This window comes from Hyperoodon ampullatus, assembly GCF_949752795.1.
Source record: "Hyperoodon ampullatus genome assembly, chromosome: X".
Classification (NCBI taxonomy): domain Eukaryota; kingdom Metazoa; phylum Chordata; class Mammalia; order Artiodactyla; family Ziphiidae; genus Hyperoodon; species Hyperoodon ampullatus.
Window position 1 is genome coordinate 59,909,372 of NC_136913.1, and position 13,374 is coordinate 59,922,745.

The 13,374-nt window shown below is 36.8% G+C and overlaps 1 protein-coding gene across 1 annotated transcript in view; it reads right to left on the bottom strand.

Annotated features, from left to right (window-relative positions):
* Window positions 1-13,374, bottom strand: part of TEX11 (testis expressed 11) — a gene marked incomplete at both ends in the record, with an annotated part of 339,675 nt that overhangs the window by 18,440 nt on the left and 307,861 nt on the right. The window contains 3 exons of the mRNA XM_079728048.1: window positions 10,220-10,340; window positions 11,302-11,410; window positions 12,686-12,835. Coding sequence (XP_079584174.1) covers window positions 10,220-10,340; window positions 11,302-11,410; window positions 12,686-12,835 — 380 coding nt within the window. The remainder of the gene's footprint in view (window positions 1-10,219; window positions 10,341-11,301; window positions 11,411-12,685; window positions 12,836-13,374) is intronic.

Below are 13,374 nucleotides of genomic sequence, written 5' to 3' on the forward strand. Positions count from 1 at the left end.
AATAATTAGTGATGTTGAGCAACTCTTCATGTGCTTTTTGGCCATCTGTATGTCTTCTTTGGAGAAATGTCTATTTAGGTCTTCTGCCCATTTTTTGATGGGGTTGTTTGTTTTTTTAATATTGAGCTGCATGAGCTGTTTATATATTTTGGAGATTAATCCTTTGTCCACTGATTCGTTTGCAAATATTTTCTCCCATTCTGAGGGTTGTCTTTTCGTGGCTGACAACATTTTACAATCATATCCTAACTTGCTGGTGACAGAGCTGGCAGGTGTCATTTTTGGTGCCCTCCCTCTAGCCTGGTTACACCATTGGGCATGCTCTGCACACCCTGCAAAACAGCCTGACTGGGTGAGCACCTTGAGCACCCACCCACTTCACACAACAGCTGCACCACACCTGGGCCAGGTGAGAGCACTACCCCCCACCTGCCTAAGCACAGCAGTTACGATGCAATCAGACCAGGCGGGTACCCTGTGTACTGTACACCTGTGCAGCAATCTCACCACAACTGGGCCACGAGAGCACCCTGAGTCCACCCCCACGCCATGCAACAATTGTTCTGCAACCAGGCCAGGCATGTGCCTCATCCCCAACCTTCCATGAAACAGCTATGCTACAACCAAGGGGGTGGGCACACACACCTTGCCCCACCCTCCCCATTAGCAGCTGTGGCCCCACAAGAGCCCACACAAGGGACACCTCTTGAGTGTCTGGCTCTGATGTCCAGGGGAGAATGTGTTTCCAGGCCCCATGGATCATGTGTTACACTAGAACCCTCCTTCAAGACCAGGCGAGGTAGCTGTTTTGCCTAATATACATAGACAAACATAGAGTCAGACAAAATGAAGAGACAGAAGAGTATGTTCCAAACCTAAGAACAAATCCCCAGAAAAAAGACCTTAATGAAATGGACATAAACAACCTGCCTTATAAAGTGTTCAAAGTAATGGTCACAAAGATGCTCACCAAACTTGGGAGGATACTGGAAGAGAAAATATAAGAAAGAACCAAACAGAAGTAATATCTGAGCTAAAAAATACACTTGATGGGTTTAACAGCAGACTGGATGAAGTAGAAGAACAAATTAGTGAGCTGGAAGATAAAGCAATAGAAATCATTCAGACAGAGCAGCAAAATGAAAAAAGAATTTTAAAAAAGTGAAGATATTTTAAGGGACCTCTTGGACAACATCAAGAGTATTAATATGCACATCAAAGGGGTCCCAGAAGGAGAAGAGAGAGAAGAAGGGCTGGAAAAATTACTTGAAGAAATAATGGCTGAAAACATCCTCCATCTGGGGAAGGAAACAGACATCCAGGTCCAGGAAACCCAGAGAGTTCCAAATAAGATGAACCCAAAGAAAAACACACCAAGATATATTATACTTAAAATGGTAAAAGTTAAAGATAAAGAGACAACCTTAAAAGCAGCAAGAGAAAAACAACTTATTACATAACAAGGGAAACCACATAAGACTATCAGCAGAAAATTTACAGGTTAGAAGAGAGTGGCATGACATATTCAAAGTGCTGAAAGGAAAAAACTTCCAACCATAAATTCTCTACCCAGCAAGGTTATCACTCAGAATTGAAGGAGTGATTAAGAGTTTTCCAGATAAGCAAAAGCTTTAACTCCTTTAGGAGTTCATACCGCTAAGAAGGCCTTACAAGAAATGTTAAAGGGATTCTCTAAGCTGAAAAAAAAAGGCAGTAATTAATAATAAGAAAACAGGGACTTCCCTGGTGGCACAGTGGTTAAGAATCCGCCTGCCAATGCAGGGGACACAGGTTCAAGCCCTGGTCTGGGAAGATCCCACAAGCCACGGAGCAACTAAGTCCATGCGCCACAACTACTGAGCCTGTGCTCTAGAGCCCGCGAGCCACAACTAGTGATCCTGTGTGCCACAAGTACTGAAGCCCGTATGCCTAGAGCCCGTGCTCCGCAACAAGAGAAGCCAGTGCAATGAGAAGCCCACGCACCGCAATGAAGAGTAGCCTCCGCTCACTGCAACTAGACAAAAGCCCGCGTGCAGCAACGAAGACCCAATGCAGCCATAAATAAATAAATAAATTTATTAAAAAAAAAAGATGGGCAGAGGACCTGAGTAGACATTTTTCCAAAGAATACATAGAGATGCCCAAGAGGCACATACATGAAGTGATGCTCAACATCATTAATTATTAGAGAAATGAAAATCAAAATCACAATGAGATACCACCTCACACCTGTTAGAATGGTTATTTTCAAAAAGACAAATAAGTGTTGACAAGCATGTGGAGAAAGGAAAAACCCTTGTGCACTGTTGTTTGGAATGTAAATTGGTACGCCACTATGGAAAGCATTATGGAGATTCTTTTAAAAATTTAGACTAGGACTACCATATTATCCAACTATTCCACTTTTGGGTATTTATCCAAAGAATATGAAACACTAATTCAAAAAGATATATGCACCCCTATATTCATTGTAGCATTATTTATAATAGCTGAGATATGGGGAAATCTAAGTGTCCATGGATGGATAAATGGATAAAGATGTGGCATGTATGTGTATGTGTGTATGTACACACACACACACAATGGAATGCTACTCGGTCATAAAAATGAATAAATCTTGCCATTTGTGACAACATGGATTAAGGGCATTATGCTAAAAGAATCTGAAGAAAAAAGATAAATAGACTATGATTTCACTCATATGTAGAATCTAAAAAACAAAAACAAATGAAAAACAAAACAAATTGAAAACAAACTCATAGATACAGAGACTAGATTGGTGTTTACCAGGGGGGAAGAATGCTGGGGATTGGGCAAAAGTGGTAAAGGGAGCCAATTATATGGCGACAGATGGTAACTAGACTTTTTGGGGTGATCACTTTGTAGTGTATACCAATGTTGAATTATAAGGTTGTACACCTGAAACTTTTAATATAATTAAAAAAGAGAGAACATTAAAAAAGAGAGATTGGCAAAGTGGATTAAAAAATGTGTTGTCTATATGCTGGCTACAAGAAATTTCCTTCAAATATAACATTATAGGCAGGTTGAAAGTAAAAGGATGGAAATAGGTATATTATATAAACAGTAATCAAAGGATAGCAAGAGTGGCAATATTATATTAGTTATTGTAGATTTCAGAGCAAAGAAAATTACCTGAGACATAGAGGAACATTATACAATGATAAAAGGTGAAATCCACAAAGAAGACATAGCAATCATAAATGTGTATGCATCCAATAACAGAGTTACAAAATGTGAAGCAAAAACCAATAGGAGTGAGAAGAGCTAGATAACTCCATAGTTATAGTTGAAGATTTCAATATGCCTGCTCAACAAATAATAGAACAATTAGCCAGAAAATAAGGAAAAGTATACAAGAACTTGGCAACACCATGAACCAGTGAGATCTAATCAACATTTATAGACTACTCCTCCCAACAACAGCAGAATACACATTCTTTGCAAGTGCCCATGGAACATTTACTAAGATCATATCCTGGGCCATAAAATAAATCTCAAAACGTTTAAATAACTGAAATTATACAAGTTGTGTTCTCTGAACACAATGGAATAAAACTAGAATTCAATAACAGAAAGATAATAGGAAAATCTGTATACACTTAGAAACTAAACAATACACTACGAAGTAATCTATGGGTCAAAGAGGAAGTCTCAAAGGAAATAAAAAAATACACTGAAGTAAATGAAAATGAAAATACAATATAGCAAAATTTGTGGGCTACAGCTAAAGCAGCTCGGTGAGGGAAATTTACAGCACTAAATGCATACATTAGAAAAGAGGAAAGGTCTCAATAATTTAAGTTCCCATCTCAAGAACCTAGAAAAGAAGAGCAAAGTAAATGCAAAGCAAGCAGAATGAAGTAAATAATAAAGAGCAGAAATCAACAACACTGAAAACACAAAGGCAATAGAGAAAATCAATGGAGGAGATGGTTCTTCGAAAAGGTGGATAAAATCTACTAACTCTTGGCAAGAATGACAGAGAGAAAAGAAGGGAAGATGTAAATTATCAATATCAGGAATAAAACAGTAGATATCACTACAGACCCTGCGCACATCAAAAGAATAATAAGGGAATAATAATACAAAGAACTCTATACACATAAATTTGACAACTTAGGGGACTTCCCTGGTGGTGCAGTGGTTAAGAATCCGCTTGCCAATGAAGGGGACACGGGTTCAAGCTCTGGTCTGGGACGATGCCACATGCCATGGAGCAACTAAGCCCATGCACCACAACTACTGAGCCTGCCCTCTATAGAGCCTGCATGCCACAACTACTGAAGCCCACATGCCTAGAGCCCGTGCTCTGCAACAAGAGAAGCCACCACAGTAAGAAGCCCGTGTACCGCAACGAAGAGTAGCCCCTGCTCAGTAGCCCCTACTTGCTGCAACTAGAGAAAGCCCGCATGAAGTAATGAAGACCCAATGCAGACAAAAATAAATAAATAAAATAAATTTTAAAAAATAAAATGCTGATGTTGTCAGCCTTGGTCATACCAATTTATATATAAAAATTTTTTTGACAACTTAGATGAAACGGGTCACTTCACTGAAAAACACAAATTACCAGAAATCACCCAATATAAAATAGATAATGTGAACAGTCTATAATTATTAAGGAAATAGAATATGTAGTTTTAAACTCTTGAAAAAAATCTCCAGGCCCAGTTACACTGCAAAATTCTACCAAACATTAAGAAAAGAACTGATATAAATTCTACACAATCTTTTCCAAAAATATGAGGAAACACACTGCAATTCATTTTATGAATCTAGTATTACCCTGATACCAAAACAAAGACTGTACAGAAAAAAAACTACTGACCAATGAATATAGATAAAAAATCTTTAACAATATGCTAGCAAACAGAGTTCAGCAATATATAAAAAGAATTATGGGAGGGAGGGAGATGCAAGAGGGAAGAGATATGGGGATATATGTATATGTATAACTGATTCACTTTGTTATAAAGCAGAAACTAACACACCATTGTAAAGCAATTATACTCCAATAAAAATGCTAAGAAAAAAAAAGAATTATACACTATGACCATGTGGGGTTTATTCTAATGATGCAAGGCTGGTTCAATATTTGAAATCAGTCAATGTAATCCCCCATATTAACAGGTTAAAGAAGAAAAATCACACAATCATATCAACTGATGCAGGAAAAGCATGTGACAAAATTCAATACTCATTCATGAAACTCTCAGAAAGAAGGAATAGTGGGAACTTCCTCAAGTTGATAAAGAACTTCTACAAAAATCCTATGGCTAACATTATACTTAATGGTGAAAGACTGAATGCTTTCCCCCTAAGAGAGTGAACAAGGCAAGAATATCCACTCTCATTACTCTTAACTAACATGGTGCTGAAAGTTCTAGTCTGCGCAGTAAGGCAAGAAAAGGAAAGAGAAGGCATATAGATTGGAAAAGAAGAAATAAAACTGTCCCTATTTGCAGATGACATGGTTGTTTACATAGGAAATCCTAAGGAATCTTTAAAGAAAATTCCTGAAATGAGTGAGTTCAGCAAGGTTGTGGGATACAAAATAAACACAGAAATATCAACTGCATTTCTTCATACTAGAAATTAACACAGGACACCACTTACAATCACTCAAAAAAAAAAATAAAAAAACAACCCACAGCACTTAGATATAAATCTAACAATACATGTACAGGATTTGTATGCTGAAAACTACATAATGCTGATGAAAGAAATAAAAAATCTAAATAAATGAAGAGACATACCCTGTTCATGGACTGGAAGATTCGATATAATAAAGATGTCAACTCCTTTTTAAAATTGAGATATAATTAAAGATGTAAATTCTTGATATACAGTGTACTAGGTTTGATGGAGTCCTCCCCCAAAATTCACGTGCTTCCTGGTACTTCATCATGTGACCATATTTGGAAATAGGGTCACTGCAGATGTAACTAAGATGAGATCATACTGAAGTAGAGTGGACCCTTAATCCAATAATGGCTGTGTACTTATAAGAAAAAGAGAAAGACAGAGGGAGAATGCCATGTGGTGACAGAGACTGGAGTTATGAATCTATAAGCTAAGGAATACCAAGGTTTGCCAACAACCATAAGAAGACAGGAAGACGCAAAGAAGGATCCTCCCCATAGAGCCTTCAGAAAGAGTATGGCCTACCAATACCTTGATTTCAGACTTCTACCCTCCAGAACTGTGAGAAAATAAATTTCTCTTGTTATAAGTCACCCAGTTTGTGCTAATTTGTTATCACAGTTCTAGGAAACAAATACAGTTTAATGCAATCCCTATCAAAATCCCAGGAGGAATTTTTGTAGATTTAGACAAGATTATTCTAAAATGAATACAGAAGGGCAAAGGAACTAGACAGCTAATAACAATAAAGTGGGTACAATCACTGTACTTGCTTTTAAGACTTATTATGTAGCTATAGTAATCAGGTACTGGCAGAGGGATTGACACATAGAGAAAATAGAGAACCCAGTAAGAGACTCACACAAATATGCCCAACTGATTTTTTGTCAAAAGTACAAAAGCAATTTAACAGAGGAAAGACAGCCTTGTCAACAAGTGGTGCTAGAGCAACTGGATATCATAGCAAAAATGAACCTCAACCTAAATCTCACACCTCATACAAAAATTAACTTAAAATGTATTATGAACTTAAATGTAAAATATAAAACTTAAAAAAAAGAGGAGAAAATCTTTGGGATATAGGGCTAGGCAAAAAGTGTACTAGATACCAACTTGAGCCTCTCCTTTGAACTGAAATTCCTAGCAAGAGCAGGTAAATAAGACGTGTGTTCTGGTGGAAAGAGCCCTGGAACTGAGGTCAGACGGTTCTAGTTCTGATTTTCATTCATTAGCCATATGAACTTAGGCAAATTGGTAACTTGACTTTTTTGAATCTTAAAAATTTCCTCATTTGTATATCAAGGATAATACCAGCATTGCCTACTTCATAGAATTACTGGGGGGTGGGCTGTCAAATGAAATAATGGATGTAAGAATGCTTTGTAAAATGTAAAGTATGATAGTGTGGGCTTGAGGTTTTATATTTGTGCAGTAGCCATTTTGCCACTGTATGGAGGCACTTGATTATCTGCTTAATAAATAATGAATGAGTGATTGGTCATCAGAAAAGTCAAATAAGGGCAAATTTTTTTCCAAGTATTTAAAACAAAAGGGATGCATAGCACATTCAATCAAACAGTAAAAAGCAACATATACTATGTAAAGAGCCAAGAGGGTTATTAAATTAATCTCTGTATAGGAAAGCTAACTATCCCATCATGTTTCAGGGAATTAGCAATAATGGATGGGAGGCTGGTCAAAAAACTAAAAAAATATTAACCTCTCTAACAGGCAACCCAAGATTCGGAGAGATGGAACAGTAATACATTAGATAGAATAAAAGTGGCAAAAACAAAATGCTCAGAGCAGTTTTGGCCTTATATAGCGACTATGGAAATTGATCAATTTGAATTTATAGTACAATTTAATTTTAGTTTGTATTTGTTACTATGGCAAACACATCTGAAGGTCCAGATGAGGCTCATGGCTTAGAAATTTAATTTTCTCTTCTTCCCAAAAGAAAGTTGAGGGGAAAAAAAAGACGTATATGTCTCCAAAATGTTCAATGCTAAAGTTTTTTTTAAACTTAAATTTAAACAGGCCATAATTACATAGCTCCAGAATTCTGGGTTTCTGTAACATGATGCTAGTTTGTACCAGGTTGTCACCCTGCTATATTGTTCCACCATCTGTTGTGGTTTGCAGACGTTTGTATATGAAGAAGCAGTTGGGCAAGTCAGGAGCCTTGGATATTAACATGGACTCAAGTAATGGCTTTTGTGTGACTTTAAGCAAGCCATTTGACCTTCTTAATATTTTATAGCTCCCTTATAATAACAATACTACCTTACCTTACCTGTGTATGAGTTGTTAAAGTTCACAACACATATCATTATTTTAATTGATCCTTAAAACCTCAGTGTGGGAGTCAGAAAGGGTATTATTTCCATTTTACAAATGAGAAAACTGAAGTCAAACAGCGGAGGAGGAATATCCATATGCAAAAACAAGCAAATGAGAAACCATTTAGACCCTTACCTCATACACCATAAACAAAAATTAACTCAAAATGAATCACAGACCTATATGTAAGAAATAAAAGTATAAAAGCTACAAGAAAACATAGAAGAAAATCTTTGTAAATTTGGAATAGGCAAAGACTTCTTATCATGACTAAAAACATGACCCATAAAAGAAAAAATAATAAATTGGTCTTCATCAAAATTCAGAATATTTGCTTTTTAAATGCTGCCATTAAGACAAGCCAGAGACTGGGAGAAAATATTTACAAATAGTATATTTGATAAAGGATTTATATCTAGAATACATAACACATAACTTACTGAGAATCCAACTTTAAAAATGGGAAAATAATTGAATAGATATCTTTCCAAAAAAGATAAACAAATGGTCAATAAGCACAAGAAAAAATGATCAACAGTGTTAGCTATCAAGGAAATTCAAATCAAAACCACAATGAGCTACCATTACATACCCACTAGGATGGCTATAATAAAAAAGACAATAACAAGTGTTAATAAGGATGTGGAGAAGTTGGAACCCTCATACACTGCTGGTAGGAATGTAAAAGGTGCAGCAACTTTGGAAAACAGATCGCAGTTCTTCAAAAAGTTAAATATAGAGTGTTACCATATGACCCATTAATTCATGTACTCAAGAAAATTGAAAACAAACCTTTGAAAACAAAGACTTAGACATAACTGTTCATAGCAGCATTATTTGTAATAGCCAAAAAGTAGAAACAAATAAAATATTTATCAACTAGTGAGTGGACAAACAAAATGTGACATACTAATTCAACAGCCTATAAAAATATTCTATTTATTCAGCAATAAAAAGGAATGAAATAGTGATACATGCTATAGCATGGGTGAACCTCAAAAACAGTAAGCTAAACTGAAAGAAACCAGACACAAGAGGTCACAAATATGATTCCATTTATATGAAGTGTCTAGAATGAGAAAATCTATAGAGATAGAAAGCAGATCAGTGGTTCCCTGGGCCTGAAAATGGGAGCAGGGATTGACTGCAAATGGGCAATGGGAAAATTTTTGGGGTAATGAAAATATTCTAAAACTGGATTATGGTGACAGTTGCATGACTATACATTTACTAAAAATCACGGAATTATATACATATAATGGGTGAATATTACGGTATATAAATTACATCTTAATAAAGCTAATTTAAAAATTACTGAATAAACCTGCACTGAAAAGAAAAAAAAGCAGCACAGGAGGGACTAAAACACAGGTTTTCATTGTTCCTTCTACTCTATTACCTGTCTCAGAAGTGGCAGGAATAATAATAAACTTTTTCAAAGGGTTAGTCTCATCACAGGGAAATAATAATTCTACCAGGTTTTGAAAATACAAAGTAATTCAAAATGCCAGATGGTACTGCTACTTTGACCTAATCCATAGTATACCTGCATAAGAAATTTCCTACTTTTTTTTTTTTTTTTGTGGTACACGGGCCTCTCACTGTCGTGGCCTCTCCCGTTGTGGAGCACAGGCTCCGGACGCGCAGGCTCAGCGGCCATGGCTCACGGGCCCAGCCACTCCGTGGCATGTGGGATCTTCCTGGACCGGGGCATGAACCCGTGTCCCCTGCATCAGCAGGTGAACTCTCAACCACTGTGCCACCAGGGAAGCCCCAGAAATTTTCTACTTTTAACTATTTACATTTCACAAACCCAGGGAAATTTTATAGTGTGTAACCACATTTTAATACAAATTTATTTACATTAAAACTCATATCAAAAAGCATTATTCTAGGGCTTCCCTGGTGGCGCAGTGGTTGAGAGTCTGCCTGCCGATGCAGGGGACACGGGTTCGTGCCCCGGTCCGGGAAGATCCCACATGCCGCGGAGCGGCTGGGCCCGTGAGCCATGGCCGCTGAGCCTGCGCGTCCGGAGCCTGTGCTCCGCAACGGGAGAGGCCACAACAGTGAGAGGCCCGCGTACTGCAAAAAAAAAAAAAAAAAAAAAAAAAAAAAAAAAAAAAAAGCATTATTCTATGTGATTTCTAATACATAAGATAATTTAGTTCTTTAAAATTAGCTTAAAGTTTAATATCATTGTTTGACTTACAGTGTGCCTAATAAAGCTCAGAGCATCTTCAAAATAGTGACAAATTTCTTCCAGGGGACAGAGTTCTTCTTTTGGCACCACATTTGGCACTAAGAGGTTAACCAAGCTGTGCATACATTTGCTGAAAATCAAAAAGAGAAAACGCATCCCATAAGGAAAGAAATCATTGACTTCATGGCTAAGATAAGTAAAATCTGGATCTCATCCCAGACTAAGAACTTCAAAACACGTCTGTTCTTCCTTCAATTTTATCTGGCCTCCAAGCTCAGAAGACAGATTTTTGAAGATATAAAGGGGGCTGACCAATCCTTCCTTTTATTATGCCTACGGTTGTCTTTCACTTTTTTTTTTTTTTTTTTTTTTTTTAGTTTCCTGAACTAAGGAGTTGTGTCTGTTTACTATATTTTATGAGCTGGTTTAATCTACAGATACTTTAAAGCATCTCGTTACATCCTCAAATGCGGAAGGGAACTGGGATTTAAATTGGGAGTAATTCCAGGAGAGCTCTCTCATGTCTCAGGAAAGGAAGACTGTAATGAAGTTTTCCAGAGAAAAATCACACAATATCTATTTTTCCCCCATGTCTAGGCATAGAAAACATAAAATCTTCAATAAATACTACTTTATATTATGTACAGCACTTATTGGTCCTTAAAGAAAGGTGCTTAGAAAAAAATATATGAGGCAAATGTAGCAAAATGTTAACATCTGTTAAATTTGAGCGGTGGATACACTGGTGTTTGTTATATTAATCTCTGTACTTTTCTGTATATTTGGCATATTCAGTAATGAAAGAAAGAAAGGTACTTAATTAGTAATTTTATTATATACACAGGCTCACACAAAGAAGTAACTTTCTCCCTCTTTTCTCCTTTGGGAAAACCAGACTCCTTTGCCTTGCCTCGGTCTATCACACAACTCTAAATATGGAGCTATTCTGAGGGCTTTTTAGTCCAGGAGTTACAGGAGTGGCCCAATCATCTTTTGAGTCAGTTGAGTATGACTGATGACTTATCGGACATTGACTATAGCACTTTTGGCTATCAAAAACTAAGATTCAGTGTTGAATTATATTTACTAACCTGTATCTCAAAACATCAATTGATTCTTTCCTTTTGTGGAGAAGTAAAGCCTTTTTCAAGGCCTTTATAGCGACAGAAGGGTAGTGTGCAGGCATATCCATTGCTAATGCTACAGGAAGGGAAGCAAAAAGACTGTGAATACCATAATCTCATCCATCACAGTTTTCATCCCACATTACAACTGACTTTCTCTGATGAAACTGACCTGAGACAGATGAACAAAAACAAATAAATAAACAAACACAAAAACCCAAAAATGAATTTTATAAAATGATGAATCCATGGTGGCTTTCAGAGATAGCTTCCACTTTCTGGGCAGAGTAACATGGTAGGATCACCAGGTTATATTTTTTCTTCAGCAAACATCAACAGAGAACCTACTGTTTCTGTGAGCCTGCGCATAGTCATACAGGTGAAGCAATAATCTTAGGAACCAAAGTGAAGGAGGGGCACACTAAGAAGGAAACAGAAAGCAGATAAGTAAAAAGTTACTAATCAAAAACAGATTTATACTAAATATACTGTTTCTACCTAATATTAAAAACAGGAAACACTTGACGTAAGAGTAAGTATCAGAGATAAAACCCCTAAAACTTCTAGACGCATTTACCAGGCCTCTAGAATTGGAGTTCCATTATACAAGGAACAGTGGTCATCATCACATGTCTATAAAGTATACGCCACCAGCTCCACGGGTCTAGAAATTCTGTCTTGGCAAGACAAGGAAAGGCAAATGTGACTCTTGTGCACTTGGGGCTACCTAATACCTTTATTAGCTACACATAGGTTCCCGGGGAGGGTGAAAGATATAAAGGGAACATAATGAGGCCATTTCTTGCAGTATATCCCCATAGAGGCTCTGAGCCCCCAAATACTACTTATAGCCCAATGACAAATTTGAGGTTGGCAATTGTGTTAAAAATATCACCAATATTTCTCTGTACACTTTTATAAACGGCTAAGAGTGTATCACTTTTGATTAGTGAAGCAGCTGATTGTCTATTTCTAACTAGCTGAGCAAAACTAACTTTCTGAAGTTTGAGCTACCTCTATTGTGTAGTTATATTATTCGATTCTACACATAAAATAAATATGAGCACCTATTATGGGCAATTCACTTTGCTAGGGTTTATAAGTACAACAAATACAAGTAATTATTACTCATGACCCTAAGGAGCCTATAATCTCATATAAAGAAAAAGATAAATGCACAAACAATTATAATACAAAATAGTTCGAGAATGCCATTAGAGAAGGAGAAACAAAGTGCTATGAGGATACATTGCTTCCTACCTGGAGGAAAGAGAGAAGAGAGAGAAGAAAGAAAAAAGTAGTACGATTTAAATGGGTACCAGCCTTCCAAAAACATAAATACAGCTCTTACATGCGATTGTTTCTAATGCTTTAATTCCTAAATGAGGCAGTTCCCACACTGATTCCAGGAAGCTGTCCAGTAATGGGTCATTCATTTTGGCTTTAACTTCAAACTCATACAGCAGAAGCAATGTCTCACATGGATCTCTTGAGAAGTCCCCTAAGAAAGAGGCAAAAATGCAACATTCTCTGTGATTACATTTTATCATTCTCTTCTATTCTAATCTCTCTTCTGGGGAGATTTTCCTATTGAGGAAAATTAATTTTACTTATAATTTGAAGGTTATCTCAGCTCCTGTAGACAGATCTTTTACATTTTAAAATCTATAAACTCACCAATACTTTCACACCCTGAAATGCATTCACTGGAGTTGTCTACATTTCCTGAAATTATTACCATGATATTCCTAAATAGCCTGGAAAAGTCTTGTTGCTATCTAATTCAAATACGTTTACCTGCCTTACTTTAATGACTGAGTTAACCAGAAAATACAGTGCAATATAAACCAACTGTGGTTTTATTTTAAACAAAGCAAGGGAAAGTTTCCGAACTGTTTCATTTAGTCAGTCAACAATATTTCTTGGTTATCGCCATGGGCAGAATCTTGTATCAGGTGGCATCTACCATACTATGTGAGATGGTTTCCAATCACCCTTGTTACACTGAACGTTTTCAAAAGTTTGGAGGTATAGCATACA